Consider the following 19,625-nt stretch of genomic DNA (forward strand, 5'->3'; position numbering starts at 1 on the left):
GTGCTCAGTGTATGGGAACAAAACCTCCCAGAGAAGAAACAACATTTAACATATTTAAATGTGGAAACAGGCTGGGATAATAAACTACAGCAAACACACAAAAAAGCACCCCTGGAAGAAAGGGATCCACACTATTTTTTTTGTACAGGCAATTCCAGTATACTATAACACAGACGTGAAGTACTAATTTCAAAAGTTTAGCTCAAATAATCAGTTCCATGGCATATAAGTCTAGTTTTCTATTTTTTAAAAAGATCATAATGTGAGGTCTCACTGGAACGCTATGTACAGCACAATGGTTTTATCTAGTTGTTTTTAATATAATTACAGAAATGAAGAGTGGGGTCACAACTTATTTACAGTAGCATCACCTCAGAGAAGATGAGAGGCACAAAATTAAAAGACACAAAGCCATCAGTACACAGTATTTAATGCTGATGAAAGAAACACCACACATATTTATAAGGAATAAAAACATGAGTTCAGTACATACGTACCTACATACTGCAAATCTGGGAGCCTTGGTCCAGGAGGCTATATCTGATGTTGGCCCAAGTAGCTATCTGTGCAGAAGACACAAGGCCTTCCTGCATATTTGGTGGCTTCTCTCCACATACCACAATCCCACAACCCCAAAAGATGTGTGTTTTATGATTAGCGACTCCGATTTTTCTTAGTGTGTACGTGCATATGGATGTGGATTTGAGCCCCATGATAGACTAGGACCCTTTCTAGGGTTGAGTCTCAGCAATCCCAAATGTAGGACAAAGCATAAAACCTTAAAAATATGCAGGAATATATCTAAAAATGTAATTCAAATGAGTAGCACAATTTACTAACTTTTACTTGCACTGTAGATGTATTTTTAACATAATTGCAACAGTCTGAGTTAAGGGTTGTGAGGAGCAAGGACCTATCCAAAAATCCAATAGGTACAAGGCAGGAAAAGCCAAGCCATTGCTGGGCCCACTCATGCACACACCCACACAGAATCAATATTTAATTTTAACTAATTTTTTGTATGATATTACATTTGAATGTGTTTACTAAAAACAAAAATTAGTAAGAGCTTTAAAAAATAAGTCTAAAAAGAACTGCCCAGCAATTTTTTTCTCACTTGGCTTTTATTTTTGTGATGTCTAATTAACCTAAATCGACTGTAAACCAGAAGAAGGGGGTGCATGTCTTATTTTGCTGTTTTTACTTTTTCCCACAATTCTAGACAAAATGTAATAAGTAATCTGATCTGGACTCCTCCACCTCCCCCAAGGAAACAGTTAATTTGTTCCCAAATCACATTAGGCATGCATGCTTTTACAGTGCTTCATTTGAAATGCAATGTTAATATTTAAAAGAGTGCTTCAAGAAGTCTGATTCTTTCAAGAAGTTAAAGTATTGCACGTAGGAATAAATAGAAGTTAATCAGTGGGTAGAATAAGCAAAAATGACACAAATGCAGAATTAATTACTGGATGATATAATGAAGCTACAGAGTCAAGAAACCAGACTGGATTATTACAAATAAGCAGCTTAACTTAGTAACTGAAAAAGTAATGTTTACATGGCATTGGGATTGCTGGTTTTAAGTTCATCTCTCACCTAAGTCTTGTTGTCATGTTACGAGTGATACATGGGTCCTTCACCTATCCTAAAAATGTACTGCAGTGCACCACAATATTCAGCTTTCTGGAAATTTGTGAACTTAAAACTCAGTTGAAGTTGATCATGTAAAGATGTGTAGCACATTATTTTAATTCAATAGCAGTAATATGTCCACTTCTGCACTGTCCAAATACATTGCAAGGTCAAGGCTAGGGCACACCCTTATATCCGAACCGAATTAGAGTTACTGATTAACCCAACATGCACAGCTTTCTCTCACACTTCTCAGAGAGACTTGACACCTGCACAAGCAGAGTGTGCAAATACTCCACATGGACAGATGCATTCCTGGGATTTGTACCCAGGTCTTTGGAGCTCTGAGGCAGCAGCTTTAACCACAGACCAAGAGTCCACCCCATCCATTTTCTGTACCCACCTTCCCAGTTTATATGCCTCAAGGCTGGTAGCATTAAACCCTAGTGCTGTGAGAGGAGAGTATTAACCATTTTACTACTCTGTCACTTAATATAAATAACTCAAATAACAGATGTAACAAGTAAATTCTTCAAAAAAACAAAAAGAAAATCAAGATTCCTGCAGTTTCTCTAGTGACAGTTACTTACAGCACAATTATTGTCTGTTAATAGCTTCATTATTTTCCGTTTCAGCTAAAGATGCAAATCGCATGAACAGCATTCTCAGAATAAGAACTATGGGGGGAGGTGGGTGTTATCACTCGCTCCAGCTTTCTGCTGGAAGGCTTCACTTAATGGTTGAACATCTGTCCCCAGCTGCGAGCCTCTTTTAAGAGCGAACTGGGAAAATTTTTTTCAAAATACAGCAGTGGCAGAAACAATAAACTCTATATCCATCTGGCCAGCATTAATGAGCCCTCTAGTTTTACAAAAATATTTCACACTTTTTTTTGCCCTGTTTGCCAACATGCCATTTCACAAGCTACACTAATCCAAGCATTCATTTTTCAAGGTTTGGGATGGAGCAAGCTAGAGTCTTAAGATTAAAAAGAATACAGCTATGATATGTGGACAGTACCTTTCTAATGATTTTTGCTGTGAACTAATTTTTTTCAACATAATTTCTTACTGTAAGAAGTGTAAAGCTGATACTAAATATATTAAAGTCTACGTCATACTTTTACTGCTGGAACATGGAGTTTTTATTTACATTCATAAGTTGTACTACATTTTTTCAGCATTATGCTGTCCACCATATCTTTCACTGAATGACAGACACCTGCAGTGCACTTGATCCTTTATTTTCCCTACCAGAAAATGCAGTCTTACGCTTATGAGCCATGAACTTTTCACCACAAGAAAGCTGCCACACAAATATTTCTTGGCATGATTGCAATCCTATGACATAATGCTTTCTGTTGTATTCTTTCCCATGTCTTTACAGACACTTTTTGTATGTGAGTTATTCGACCCAGGAGTACAGCCAGCTGTATGGCACACATCACTTACGAAGACAGCTTTTTCGTTTTGTCCACCCAGCGGCAAACTCAAGTACAGTTAATTGTAGCCTTACCACTAGGAAGGATAATTATCATCAATACTCTGACAAAATATTGTAGTCACAAAGGGTTTAGGTTCCTTGGTCTGAGTATTCACTGATACCATTGTGTAGAAGACAAAGACTGTCTTGTAATTCATTCAACACTTAGTCTTTATACTCTCAATTGATAAATCAAGGTTCAGTATTCAATTTTCACTACTCAGGCACATTAACTACATATAAAAAGTGAGAGCAGATAGACAAAACTGTATCAGGTAACATTTATAGAGTAATAAAGTAAAGCTTCCACAATGAAGAATTACTGGGCTAATTTGCAATCCAAAAATTGTCAGCTCAGGCCATTAAATGTCTAAGTGCAACAGGAACACATGATCCACTTGAAGGATGATATGGGGAAATCTGAAATTACCACTAAAGGAATGTGCTTAAATAAACCTGATTACACATTCTATAGCTGCTCTCCCAGATACACCAGCCATTTTTAACAACACATGTAGCTATCAGTTTGTTAAAGTAAATTTATTAGCATAAAACAGCCAGGTGATACGTGTCAGTGCTTATCTCATTCTCTTATCTGCTCTGAATGGATTCTTTTTCCTGGATGTCACTATTAATCATAGTCTATTGATTTTGGAGACAAAGGTAGCTGACCTGCTACACCCTTATCAACATTAGTAAACCTTGCTTTGGGTCACTATACAAGTAGTTTTAACAAATAATAGTGACAGAAGACAAAATCCTGAAATGGTCAATGGATCGACTGACAAATATGTAGTAGCATAGGCATGGCTCAGATCCATGGACCTGGTTCAGACTGCCTGGGTAGTCTCAATGGAGTCTGCACATTATTTTCTTCCATTCAAACTTTCTCTCACAACCTAAAGATACTTATGTTAGGCTAAATCATGATGTTGCATTCGCTTCTTGTGGGTCAGTGCAGGTGCATAGATGACTGGAACACCATCCATGGTAAATTTAAGTATAGTCAATGATTCTGTAGCACTAAACAAGGGCTCAGATGCTAGACTGAAAGTTAACAGCAAATCTGTGAACATGGTCAATGTGTATGTTTTCTTTTATCAGTTATTACAAAAGGAAATACTGGTGAATAAGGTCAGCTCAGCATTAAGGAGAATGAAAGGATTAGAAAAAGTATAAATTGTAGTCAATCGTTTTTAAAATGTATTTATATTTATTATGATTGGCACAGTTGGTCAGTGGTAAGCATGGCTTCCTCACTGCTCCTGTGTTCAGATCCCAGCCTGCTCGCAGTCTGTGTGGAGTTTGTGGTTTTCTCCTCTTCTAAAGGATTTTTCTTTGCGTCCAATGGTAACTGTGCGTTGGCCCTATGTAAGTAAGCATGCTCTGTTAAAGACTGCCTCGACTCCCTGTGTCAGTTCTGGCCTAACAAACTTGAGCTGAATTTAAGGGGGATTAAAGAAGAAGTTTGGTATTTTTCAAATCAAAGTTATTTATTCACAAAAATGGTATATATTACTATGCCACATAAAATTGTGCTCTAAAGTAAAGCACACGTTTAAAGTTTTAAAACATAACTAGCATGCTCTTGTATTTTATAATGGAGCTAATGGGTACATGAATCCCCTATTAAAGAAAAGCCTTGAAACTTACTGAATATGTTCATTTTCAAAGCCAAAAATGTTATCAACTATCCATCACTGTCTTGAGATTACATACATATTGCAAAACAGTGAACCCATGTCATTTTAAGAAGGAAAAAAGCAAAACATTGCTTTGATATTCAACCATTTTAAAAGAAACCAAGTGTACATTTTGTTTTGCTTTACATTGTCCTCCTCCACGATGGCCGTTCAGTCCAAGGAGCGTGGATTCACCTTGAAAAGTCACCAAGTCATTCCTTCACTTCATGGAAGCTTGTTTAATTATTTCACAAATATATGGTGCCCCTGCATTGATTAATATATGTGTGTACTTCAGTGAGATTGAATTTTCAGCATGCCTGTAGCATGAAATAAGAACTGAACTGACGTTATAGGCAGTCATTGATGGGAAATAAACTACTGGCAGTATTCTGTATTGTTGGTGTCTTGGTCCTCTTTGCAATGAGTTACTATTTTACATAACATATTAGTTGAGATTATCCCATTGGACATCACCATGAATTGTCTTTGGAATAAAAGATCCCACTTGGAGACTGAAGTGGTTTAACATTAGTATGGGATATCAAAGAGCGGCCCACTCCATTCTAATAATCTATTCATGTTCCTGACACGCTTATAGAGGGCGGGATTGTGGGGCAGCTGGAGCCTATCACAGCAAACATTGACAGAAGACAAGACAGAAACAGCAATTGAACAGGACTCCAGCTCATTGTTGTATGAACACACGCCTATGTACACCACCACAGGCTAGGGTCAATTTAGCAATGCAAGTTTGATTTAGTTTAATCATGTTAAACAATAAAGTTCAGCCTGTTCAGTATGGAGATTTTAATGTAGGCACAGTGACAGCACAGAGCTGCCATTCCTACCTCACGGCATCAGGGTCTTCATGAGTTTTGCATATTCTCTCCATGTATTTACAAATTGATTGGTATGAGTGACCATCAGTGAGTTTACTAACTCAAACATGTTGTCCTCAATTCTTTTATTAGCATATCATTAGCAAGAGCAACTCATTATGTATTAAAAAGTCAATAGTTTATTTAAATCTGCTCTGTCTTTTAATTTTGCGTCTTTTTTGCTTGGATCATGTGTGTGCATGACATACCACAGAATAGGAGGCTTGGCTCTTTCAAAAATCTAGGGCTTTTATTAAAAACACAATGCAGTGTAATCTGATAACAATTTAGATTTGCTTTTTAAATGGTACAAAGAAATTCATATATGATTTTTTGACTAAAGTGCCACTTGCCTTGAATCTTGCTCTGAATCCTATTTAAAACAGCAACACAAAACTCAGCACTGTTCAGAAAAAATTAATTATATGATTTAAGTAAGCATCTGTCTGTTACAAGCCTTGGCAGAACATAACCACTGAAGAAACAGAATTGAAGAAGCAAATGTAGGTGGGGGTTCATAACTCCCCTCATGGTGGCTGCGAGTAGACATGAGAACAGAAAATGTATTCTTAACTCAAGAAAAAAGGTCCAAGAATCTGTGATAAAATAATTATTTTTAGTTTTCTTCCATTATCACAAGGATGCCTCATAAATGCAGAAGGCACATTTTCTCAAATCAAAACCTTTGCTACCTCAACATGGACGTATATGGTAAGTTTTAAGGCTTTTTCGTTCACTTATGTACACATGTACCCTTCATCCCCATAGTCAGCTGTAAAAAGAGAGAAGATATTTTTAAAAGTTATAAAAATACTTCACTTTAAAACACAATTTTATGTGTCAAATTAATATATATGATTGTGAAGAAATATATTTGACCTGAAAAATACCTTTCTTTTTACGATGAGACTAGTCTAAATTTGGGAAACCTCTACAAAATGCAGAACGGTTACCTAGATGTCTGTAAACCTTGTTAAATTTAAAACTTGCTACTCAAACCGATGATACCAAGTTTTAGTTGTAAGCATTCTTTCATCGCAACTATTCTACAACTGTCCCACATTCACTTGGATCAGTACAAACAACTGTGGAACACAGCTCCCACTGCAGTTACAACAGCCGAGGAATTAAAGTATGTTGTCCTTTTTCAGTCTTGAATAAGGATGTGCCTCTGATTATCAGCCATGAAGGAAGCACACTAAACATACCTAATGGTCTGTTATTTTTCTAACGGTTCACCATGCTAGGATTCCATTATCACACACTTGCTTGTTATTTTGGAATTGGGTCATATGGCAGGAAAGAGGAGTATCCAGAAATTTTCACTATACAATTATAAACCCAGCCTGCAAATACAGCAAAATTTGAATGTAATGAGTACTTCTATCTTTAAGAAATATAAACCTTATCCAAAAGTGTAATATTCATTAAATACATATATTAATATCTAAAGTATCAGTTTGAAAAGCAGCCAATTTAAAATACCTGTGTCAAGAAATTTTGGAGGGAAAAATTTTTCATGGTGTAGCTAAAATGCATGACTCAAGGAACAAAACATTTCACTAGTTACAGCATCACTAATGACGCACTTACTCCATCAGGGAGTTTCATCTATGTAGCATCTGCAGCAACTCAGGAACCAACCCTGGAAGGGATACCAATGCACTAAAGGCCATACTTATGCACAGCACACCCACATTTACACATACAGCAGCAGCACAGAGTGGACTGCATGTCTTTAGAATGTGAGAGAGAATCTGGAGTAACCAGTAAAAACTAATGTGGACACAATAAGAACCACAAGACCACACAGACAGAACTGAAACCCAGTTTTCTTGTCCTGAGACAGAGAAGTGCTAACCGCTGTATCATCCTAAATGTTACACGTTGGTCGGATATGGAAGGAAGAATTTCACCATACTCTGTATATGAGACAACATTTATACTGTCATCAAAATACCAGAGGAAAGTAGTTAAATACAGACCCATATGTCAATGACTACTAACTACCTTAGCTAAAAACTGAAATTCAATTCATGTATTTGTTACAAAAAATAGCCTTGAAAAAGTCAGCCTCAATGTGTCACATTTTACAATTATGTACAATGTGAATTTCCCCTTGGGATTAATAAAGTATCTATCTACCTATCAATAAACATACTGCTCTATCAAAAATATTTAAATGGTAAAACTTTCTGGCTAACTATTGTTAGCACCCATTGCTAACAGATGCTAGATATCTGCAAAAAAAGATTTTCTCACCATCCCAAAATAGAGCTATCTCATGGGTCTGACCAACATAATATGGTGCTGAAAGGAAACAATAAACATAACATTCTCAAACCAGCTTCAAGTAGTCCAAGGTCACAGGGATGGAGAAGTCTATCCCTGCAGTACTGGGCACATGGTAGAAACCAAGTGTGAACAAACTTTGATTCAAAGAAAAAAAAAAGTGTCACACTTGCTACAAAATAAAATGGCCCCGGAAACAACTGTCCTCATCCACTGATTCTACGAAAAATAGAAATATACTGTATGTAATAAAGCAGTGTTGTTTAGGCTGACTTGCACTGCATAATGGTTTTATGAGAACCATTATTCTAAAAGGTAATAATGTTTAAAAAGAAAGGTGTCATTAAAGGGTATTGAACAGAACTGCCCTGTGAACCTAGGGATTCCCAAGGAAGAATGAACTTTGCCATCTGCATTTAAAACCATCAGGAGGAGGGTCAGTTCCAAAAGTAAAGAATTTCCCTAGGAGACAAATGTTTGAGCCCGTGCCTGCAGAAAGCCCACTGAACTGTAAAAGGTAAGCTGTGAAGCACATTCCAGCTACATCCCTTCTTGTCAACACTTTCATGCCACACTCACCCAGTATCTCAGTTTCTTGTGCAAACATTTGGATAGGGAGTGAAAGACAGAAAAAATTGCAGTAGACCCAGTCCTCTACAAAGTGTAATTTAAAATTTTAAACAGTCAGCCTTATTTAAGCAGATGGATAATGTCTCTTTACATGGAAAACATTAGACAAACTTAACAATTGTAATCCTTGGAACTAAACTATTCTAATGAAAAGTAAGTAATGATAAATTATACTGCCACACACTTATCTATATTTAAATTATCATTAAAAACCTAACTTGAAAAAAAATTAATACAAGATGGCACCCTGCCTATAGATTGTTCCTCCTCCTTCTAGGGATAGGCTCAGGCTTACCCTACTCAGGATAAAATGGATGTATGGATGAATGACTACAACATACTATATATATATATATATATATATATACTGTATAGCTATACACACACACACACACACACACATATGGCCATCTCTGATATTAAACAGAATTTTTGCTAAAAATTAAAACGTTTATTATTGAACCCCAGAATTATTCTTAGAAAGTATCTTTTGTGAGGTCCTTCAGTAAATCTGTTTAATCTCTTTAATCAATGTAATTAATTTCATGATAAACCTTATTATCTTGCATATTGTGTTTACACACCCACACATACATTCATACATACCTACATACATACATAAATACATACATACACACACACACACACATATATACAGTATATACTTGCATACATTCATACATACACAAACACACACACTAGCTTCACTTACCTGTAGACAGATAATAGAATAACTTTTAAAATATTTAATATTTCTTGCCCTGTGTGTACCATCAGCATTCCTCCTACTCCTTTTCTCAGTATCCTTGTATGTCTCAACCTCTGCTGCTCAGTGCTTCCTCTCTCACTCGTGTTCCAGTAAAGCTTGCTTCTCAGATTCTGTCATTTCAAGGCTCATCTCCGGTCCGTTTGTGACTTTTTTGGTAGACAGAACTCTATAACCTGCTGTTAAAACATCATTTGTATCATTTGTATTCTTGTGAATATTTCCTGCCTTTGAAGGCGACTTGGGTTATGCCTTGTATTCAGCGACCTAAAATCGCTTGGTAAGTTATTTAGTTGTTGTTGAAATGCTCCAATTTAAGATCTTTTTTCAAAATCAGGAATTGAACTTCATTCTCTTAAAGTATTATGTCATCATCCCTACCATAGATTTAGATATATATATATATATATATATATATATATATATATATAGATATATATATACAAACACATATACATACACACACAGTACCATCTTAACATATACAAGCTGGGAAAGAGTTGGAAAACTTAGTACATGATGCTTCCTTGATTTTTATACTGTATACATAAGCTAAATTACCTTTTTGAAACAGAAAGACCCCCCTCTGATATATGTAAATATATATACATATGTACACATACACACACAAGCACATACGTGCCAGGATATGTTAAGAGGGCTCTTTTATACAAACAGAAATATGCCTGCACGGTGCCTGATTGGGACTGTTACTGCCAAATCAGAAGTTTTCTTTCTTTTTAGTCATTCTGGTGTGTGTGTGTGTGTGTGTGTGTGTGTGTGTGTGTGTATGTGTGTGTGTGTATTTATTTAATGAGCGTCTGTAAAAAAACAAATTTCTCTCAGGGGACAAAATAAAGTTATATCTAATCTTCTATCTAAAATACATCTATATACACATATTTACAGTATGTTATATATAGAACATGGCATTTTGTGGTTTGTTCAATATTAGCTCTTTTGTGTTATAACTTTTTAAAACATTTTTGTAAATGTATACTTTGCACTTGACATTTGGAAATTATATAAAACACGCTTCACCATCAAATATTGAAAATATGAACTTGTGTATTGGAATGCCAAGTTACCTTAGGCTGTAAATGGTCTGCTCTTGTCCAGATTCTTCTTAGGTTATAACTTTACACTAGCCTCACAAGTGCAAAGCCACTTAGATTATTTTAGTAGACCCAAAAAAACCCAGGAACCAGTGTATGTGTACCAAATTCAGGCCACTGTTATCAAATTTGGAACGACTCAAAGGTGCCTTTCCTACCACTGGCCATCAGTCCCACCAATATTCCATAACAAAGTCATCTGGAGCTGAAACCTACCCTAGTGCCATTGGTTATGCAGCAGGAATACACAATGGGAGGGATGCAGGTCCATTACAAAATACATTAATTTAACCTAACCCATATATGAGAGGAAAATAAGGTATCTAGAGAACATTTGCATAGACATACCTGAATGGAGGCCATGCCAATTACTGTAGCTCTGTGATGCTCATTCAATATGCACACTGCCTATTCTACTGTCATCATTTTTGACTATTTCCTCTTTTGCATCATTCAACGAATTGTGCAATACTCTTTCCTAACTCTTGCATAGTGGGCACTTAATCCCTGTCAGCCTGTCATTTGCATTCTAAGGATAGCAGAGAAACTGAAAATCTAGACATGAAAGGGAAGCAAGTTTCAAATAATTAGAAGCAAGCAAAGGTTTGCAGATGGGGGAGGCAACAATTTTGACTGCTCTGTCTAAGGCCAAAAGGTTTGCTAGCAATCACAAAAGCATAGAAACATAATCTAATATCTAGTGCCATTCCAGACAGAAATGCATTTCTATATGTTGCTGGTGAAGAACAGCAGCAAAACAAAAACATTATTTAAAAAAAGGAAACAAAAACACTTGGGGATCATGCAGCACATTTTAAATTATATCCTGAATATGCACCTTATATCAGCAATAGTGACTGTCACCACCATATAAGTACTCATTTAATGGACTGCGGGACACTTAGATATTCAACACTAGACAGATCACCAAGTGTTTTAGCATCATCTCACAAAATAGAATCAGCCATGCAGGATGTTCCAGTAATCTGACAGAATTAACTTACTGCAAAGACATGGAAAGATGGAAAGAACAGACCATTTTAGGAAAGTTTAAAGAAAGGGGGGGACAGAGCTCAAGAATGCACTTCAAGGCACTTTTACCTTTTCCATTACTAAGAGAATAGCATGAGCAATCATCATCATCCATTTCAGGTAGAGAGTCACATGATATGGGCAGATGGCCTGAATCAAGGTAAGTCCAACAGTTATCCAGAAGGGTCTCACAGACAGCACGGCATGGAAGAAGAGGTACCTGGCTAGCTGATTCACACCTGGGTACCAACAGTAAGCAGAAAAACAATTCCAAGCTGCTATGGCACTGAGAATTCAGCAGCCACGCCCATTCATGCAAAACTGCCCGGATTTCCGCCACGCTGCTGTGATTGAAATAATTGGGCAAAGCAAAGTTTTTAATGCCCATATTGAGACAAAATGGCAAATCAGTGGCCATGGCAAAGCAGCGGGTGGATCCTGGCGATAGAACATTATAATGACTCACAGGGTTGGCACTCTTATTAGTAGTTAGTAAAAAAGACTCATTTTGGACGACATTATTATTAGCAGCCCCCACCACCTGATTAGTGACATTCAAATTAGGTAAATTTAAAGAAACTCTACTGCCGCTGCTATTTGTAGCTAGGCCATTATTGACTATTCCAAGATGCTTAGTGAAATTAATTGTGTGGGTTGATTGGATCTCAGATTGGTTACCCTTGTCATTCCTCTCAGTTGTCTCATTCGAGTGGACCAAAGCATTGTTGAGCAGGTGCCTCTCAATCTTCTGTTCACTTTCTGAGCTGACATTAAGAAGCAAATGTTGCCAGGTGGATGTGTTGGTTGCTTTCAAACCACTTTCCATTGATCCATTTCCTGGGGCAGTCACAATGGTTTCATTTTTTGAAGGACTAAATTCCTCTGGGCTCTCACCCATCGAGGATCCATTCTCTCCATCACCAGACACTTCCATATTGTCCCTTGGAACACTCTGCAGAAGATCTGCATCTGTGGCTATTTTTGCAGAAGCTTCATTTTCCAATGTTGAAGAAAATGTAACTTTTGACTGCTCTGTAGCTTGCACTGTTGTAACCCCAACAGTCTTGGGTTCACTTGTTACAGACACTTCACTGTCTGAAACACCAGTCAAGGCCACAATGGAAGCAGATGTCTGTACAGTTGTTACTGGGCTCAAAGTTGATTTTTTATCCCAGTGTTGAACAAAATTGCGTATGCCTTCAGCTACATTCAGAATCTCTGCACCAACACCAGCAAGATTCTCAGTTGTCAGGTTTGTTCTGTTATCATGTTTCAAAGTTGTTGCATTAGGAAGTGCCGTGGTCATTTCTCCTTCAGAGTTTGAAGTCGTCAAAGTTGTTTCATTATCAATGTCAAGGAGTTTACCAAAAGCAGTTTGATTTGTAGTGCTAACAGATACCAAAGTTGTTCCATTGTCAAAGTGGAGCGTGGGCTGCAGTGTTCTGTTATCAGAGCTGATACTAGGCACAGTTGTTTCACCATCAGGACTGAGAGTGGTTGTTGGCAGCACACCATCAGAACTGAGATTGGACAATGGTTGCTCACCATCCGGACTCAAACTAGTCAACATTTTCTGACTGATAATACTACCAGTGGGCAAAACTGTTGTGCTGTCAGTGTCCACATCGTTTATATTTTCAGGTCCCAAATCAGCCAACTGTGCCCCACTGTTAGTACTCTGAGTAGGCACAGCTGTTCCACCATCAGGTCTCAAAGAGGTCAATGTTGTTCCATTATCACTGTTAAACTTAGGATAAATAGTTTGATTCTTATTCTCAGGCAGGGCCGTTACAGTGGTTACTCCTTTAGTTGTGGCTACTGTACTTGTCCCTTTTCCAAACAACGAGTACCACCACTGTGCGCTTGCATGATCAACACAGAAAAATAAGAGCAGGCAACCACTCACCAGTCTCATAAACTTGGCCATCAGTCACAGCAGCCGGCTTTCAGGTCTTCAAAACTTTCACATTTACCATTTATGTGTCTCCTACTTGTTCTCAGCATTCACTCCCCCTTTGAGCAGCCACAACACGATACAGCCGCACACAAGAGTAAAGAGGAGGAGCAGCTGCTTTAAGCAGATTGAAATATACCCACCCTCTGTGCTCCGTCTTTCCCATTGGTCACTCCCCCCAAGTCAGAGTTTAAAATCATTCAAGAAAACTGCTTTCACATAGAAGGAGCAAGAAGACATTCAGCTCCTCTTTAAAACTTCAAGAAGGGCTCCATGACCAGAAACAACAGGCTCTCTTCCTTTTTTTTTTTTTTTTTAAATATTTCCTTACTTTTTCTATTTGTTGCGCTATACTTAAGTCAGTAATTGTAAAATCTTTCTACTTGCTATACAAGTAATCATTTCTACAAGTCTACTCATTGCACGCTTATTTATTAATATCTCAGATTCATAACTGCCAAATCTAGTTGTGCAAAAAAAAGGGTACTTTTCCATTCTCTTCAGAAGCATAATAAGCAGATTTGGAGGAGAGAAAAAGGATTTAAAATGCAGGGAACTTACAAACTAGTAAATTTTTCTGTATTAGTGTTTAATTTTTCCTAAAGTGTGCTTTCACATTTAAATTGATACAATGCCATAATTAAAGATTTCACTTTATAAGAAACCTTTGGCTTTTCAAACTGACATTTAATCATTCACACGCGCTCAAATACAGTATCTATATACATATAGAGTATGTTGCATGTTTTGCAATATTAAAAGTTACTAAAGGGTTGTTTTTGAAATGAAAACTGTAACCTGAAATATGTGCATGTATGCATAAATATATGAAAAGAGATTTTGCAGGGTGGGATTGTAACTGCTTTGATGTAGTTCAGCACAATTATTGGGCCCACTATTCTGAAAATGTTCTTTTCATTGTATGAGCAATCCACACACTGATCCCCCACAAGAATGATTCTATAATGGAAAGACAGTGGAGGACATTAGTTAACAAAACAGGAGTTCTCCATATAATGGGAAGCAGCAGGAGGACATGTGTGAAATGTAGCTTCCTGCTACCCATTATAATGAGCTTGGGACAGGACATTGCCTTTCTCTTTAAAACAAAGTGGGCATCAGGAGTTGCAGGGACTTCTGGAGCCTTCAGTGAGAGTGCCAATGGGGTTTAAGTCTGATTCTGAAGTTGCTGTTGGATTATACTCAGAAGTGGTTCACAGCTGGAGTTTAAAAGTCCTTATATCTACACGGTGCTTACTTTGGTACTTTAAAATAGAGAAGAGCCCTAGGCACCTTGTCTGGAGGAAAGGTGTGCAATAAGTATCTATTTTCCTTTTGTTATTTTGTACTGTGTGCAGTATATATGGGTGCCAACTCATTATAAGCATTGGGGAGGCAAATGAAGTAAAGGCTAAAACATAAATAATAATCCAACAATAATTATCATCATCATTATAATAATAATAATAAATAAAAATAACCATCAAACTGGCAAAGCATAGTAGACACAGATATGGCAAAATACATTTAAAACATCAGCACAGCAACAGGACTGCAACTCTTGGGTTTGAATGCATTGGTAAAGGCTGATTTAATAAATCTTTCAAATGGACTTACAATAAATTTGCATTAAAACTACTCAAATAACATTCTCTGGTGTTCACGGCCATCTATAATTTCAATGATTACACTCTTCAAATTTACTCCTGGCACGCTAAAAAACTTCACTTTGTTCAGTCTGCAGTAGTCCACAGCCAGTATTTCAAAGCCCTATTTTGTCCTTTAAGGAATTGCTCTCTTACTGTCACTCAACCTGTCAAAACTGCAGCACAAAGTCTCCTCGTCACAGCAGACACTGAGACTTACTTATTTTAACCACTGTTCAGCTCTGCTTCAAACTGTTGTGCTGTGAGGCGACTATGATTCAAGCTGGTAACCCTCAGAAATTTGTCTTCTGATTGGGTTGTGACTTTGGCTCTGTCAGATCTCTTCCAGTTTTTTCCAGTTTCCAATTGCCTTGGGATTGTATAGGACAGCCGTACTCATTGACACTTTGATTTCTTTGCAATTTCTTGAAATGAAAACCCAGAACTTTTAAGAGTAATAAAGCTCTGTCTTGTTTCATTTGATAATTGCCATTTTCTTGCCATTATAACTGGAATTTACATCTTTGTACAGTATAATATTCTTTAAGTAGTACTTCAGAGGGTATAGTAACACAGTCAGTTCCAATTCTACTTTAAGGCAGAGAGAGGGTTTTTAAGTAATCAACAGACGTTGGGACACCTGTGCAACTGTTTCCTTCAACTTTCAAGGCTTAATTTACTTTATTATTACAGAACATCTGCAGGTTGTAACCTATTAGTTGTTCCCTGAGGAAGGCCCATTTGTAATATTCTGAAATTTCATTTTTTCAGTTTTTGCTAACCTAAACTTTAATTTTAAACCTCTGTCAGTATACTGCTTACCTTTTCAACATTTTAGATCATTCATTGAATTTCAACAGATTAAATTTGAAGAAAAACTGAGGTGTTCTTAAACTTTTGACCAGTAGTGTAAGCGCACACACACACAATCACATGCACATAAGAGGCATGGTGGGTACACTGGATAGCACAGCTGCCTCACAGCTTGAAGAGTACAGTGTTTTTGTATGTTATATGTCTACTGTAACCATATATATATTTTTTTTTTACTAACAGGACTAAACCCTTGGGTGTGTTGTTGAGAGATGTACTCAGCACAAGATGTGATTAAAATTTCACTTTGGTAAGTCTCTTTTAGCCTCATTTTTATACTCAGCTGTTATTTGACTGGATGCAACCCATCTGTTATTAAATTCTGTGTCAAGCTGTCAGTAACAGTTCTGCTGGCAAGATATTTTTGGGGTGAATGCCTTGTCTCAATATTCCCATGACTGTACACTGTGTCTGGCATTCACAACCACGTTGCATTCAAAGGCGTCTTAAACTAAGTCTTGCCCATCTTACCTCTAAATGGCACACAAATGACTGCACTTGCCTACCTACTTCATACTGCAATTTGTGTATGTATGATGTTATTACTAACTGAGCACTCATTTACATTGGAAGTAAATCACATTTACTGCACCTAATATACCACCCACTCCATGTATATAAATAGTATAAAATACTAATCTTAACTGTAGTCTGTACAAGAGTAATGAATTACACTCTAAGTTCAATAGGTCTGTTATTGTTTCTGTAAACCTGAGAAAAACATCTGGATCATATTTACTCTTTAAATGGTGGAATCAAACTCATATAGACAGTGAAAGGCAGGCCTTGGGAATGTAACTTAAATTCCTATTCCTACTCCCTCATCCCTAACCACTGTTTTCCAAACCTCGCCTCTTTTTTCAACAAGCTGTAAATAATTCAAATTGTCTGGCCTACACAATTTTATTTAACATCATATACTGTAGAGAGGCAGATTAAATATGGATTTGAACTCCCGTCTATATTTTGCATTATTTTGCATGTACTATAAGCATGTGTAAGTTGCAAGCTCAGTTGAAAAACTCTTCCATACTATGTAAATCTGTGCATTATGTTCCTTCAGAAATGCTCCAATCCAAGTTTAAAATATTTACATCACATTTACATTATGGTCTGATCCTCAACTTTTCTTGGATATTCTAGCAAATAAACACAAAGTTTGAAACTAGTGCTGTTTCACGATGTGAAGTTCATGATACTGTGCTCTAGTCATAAATCAAAAACAGACAACAAAATGATTACTAAATATTCACAAAGGAAACAATAGAGTTAAAATACAATTATCTTCATTTTGTACCTTACTGTTGTAATAAATATTTTGAATCATATTATTTCAAGTAAAACTAAGTGACAGAGATGCAAAATGAATATATGTAATAGCAAAAAGACTAATAGTTCAGTTTTTCTGCCAAAACTCAAAACAAAAATTGCAACATTGCTAACATGGCAAAACTAACAAATGAAAACAAGAAAATCAGAATTTCCAGTGATAGGAAGCCTATCTGCTTTTTTCCGTTCTAAACTAGAAAACATCTGATTTGTAACATGACGTCATATTCCACTCCAATACTGATAATACCCAGCTCTATGTAAAGCTGTTCCATATTAAGCATAATCAGACCGTTTTGCTCATCGGACTTTTGAAATACTTGAAATATTATATTTTCTTTGGGTTACCAGAAAATATAATACTACTAATTGCAACTTAAGGGATTTCTAGATCAGCCTTTTGTAAGAAGCTTGACTCTTTTTGCAATACACCTTTGCTCCAGCCAAAATATCCCATCTTACACAAACACACCTTGGAGGTACACTTGATAGTATCTAAATCAAATCTCACATCTCAGCCATACAAACTCCTTCTATGATCTGCTATACATTATTATTGTCTCTGCTACAGACAAATAAATGCTTTGTCAAGTGGCCATGGTCTTCAGTTGTATTAATGCTTACTTCCCTACTCGATTTACTCCGGATGAATATATTGGATACCCCAGTGCATCTTGAGCTAACTTTATATGATAAAGCTTTGAAATCCTGGTTCAGCAAATGTTTGCTCATCCTTGTGGGATATATTGCTGAAGCACATTGTAGATACAATTAAGATGCTATTTCTATAGTTACAGTATGTCTCTCCTGTACTTCACCATGATGATGTTGTCTGTTACCTGCTACCCACTAAATCAGAGTATTGCCCAACATTAGCTCCAATCCATCATGAAATCCAACTACTCCAGTTGAGTTTAGTGAGGTATGGTCATTCTCTTTGAAGCTTTTAATTTTGACTAAAAGCAAATAATTTGAGTCAAGTTAAATATCACTTATTCCTTGGAGATGTCTATGCCGTACTGCATTCGTTTTTCATTATACAGATAACACTGAGTTAATAAATACAGTGTTGCCAAGATACGTTTTGGGTCCAATGACCCTAAACTGAATTATGCCAATCTGTAAATGAATGGCTTGATTATTCCTTGTGTGTGATCAAAGTCACAGTCAAATGCTGACTGCATAGTAACGACAACACTCCGCACAATCATACTACCTTTTTATTTGCTTTCCTACAATTTGCAACTTTTGCATTTTATTCAAACATCAATAAGAAACCCAAGAATGCAGCAAAAATGTAATAATATGAAAAACACCATATAATTTTACCAGCATATGGGAACTATTTGATATTATATTCATAACCAGAAAACTTAAAAAAGAAGAAGAAAAGCAAAAGGAACATGTGATCTGTAAACAGGACGCTTAATGTACGAAGCTTGCAAAAAGGCTTCCATTTACCTGTTCTGAAACATAACTTGAGTATTGCTTAATATGATTCTTTATTGCTTTTTGCACTGACATAAAGAAATGTAAAATAGGGTTATTATTTAAACATTTAAAAAGAAGAAGATGCCTAATTAGATGACCTTCCAAAACATTGAGAAATACAACACAGAGAAGTATGAAATGAAAAAAATCCCTAACACTGAATCACCAACTAGTCATCAGCAACCTGAGTTCAACCAAATCCTGAATATTTTACAACAAATAATAGTAGAAAAGGTGGCACAGCAGCACGGTGGTAGCATTGCTACCTTGCAGTAATGAGACCAGGGTTTGCATTCTGGATCCTACCTGCATGGAGTTTGCATGTTCTCTCTGTGCTCAAATGGTTTTATCCCACAGTCCAAAGACATGCAGACTAGGTAGACATGCAATGTTGAACTGGCCCTGGTGTGTGTGTTTTCTTTCTGATTTTACTCTTTGTGAAATTACTCCTGCCTTATGTTATGGTACTATATACTAAAAGTAGAAAGCTACACATCAAGGAGATCTGCCCTGTCAAGCTACTCTTTTTTATTTTAATTCTCAATAAGGAGAAACGTTTTTCTCCTAAAATTCTCTATTGTAATTGCTATTACCCTCTAATATAATACTGCTTTGCTGATATTATGATGGTATTGTAGACAGGCTGCACAAGGAAAAAAAAAAAACTAAATAAAGGAAATGGGCATAAACATGAACCAACTCATAAGGAACAAAAAAAAATTTTACAACACATGCCTAAACAACTCTTCCAATGTAATTTGAAACCAATCCTTTGCTTTCTCACTGTATGTTTCTATTGTTTACTTGCTTATCATTT

General features: G+C 36.6%; 1 protein-coding gene across 1 annotated transcript in view; it reads right to left on the bottom strand.

The window, feature by feature from the left end:
- Positions 1-13,415, bottom strand: part of col18a1b (collagen type XVIII alpha 1 chain b) — a 190,798-nt gene extending 177,383 nt beyond the window's left edge. The window contains 1 exon segment of the mRNA XM_051931190.1: positions 12,194-13,415. Coding sequence (XP_051787150.1) covers positions 12,194-13,085 — 892 coding nt within the window. The 5' untranslated portion in view covers positions 13,086-13,415.
- Positions 13,416-19,625: the final 6,210 nt, after the last annotated feature.

Source organism: Erpetoichthys calabaricus, chromosome 8 (assembly GCF_900747795.2).
Source record: "Erpetoichthys calabaricus chromosome 8, fErpCal1.3, whole genome shotgun sequence".
In the NCBI taxonomy this organism is placed as follows: Eukaryota; Metazoa; Chordata; class Cladistia; order Polypteriformes; family Polypteridae; genus Erpetoichthys; species Erpetoichthys calabaricus.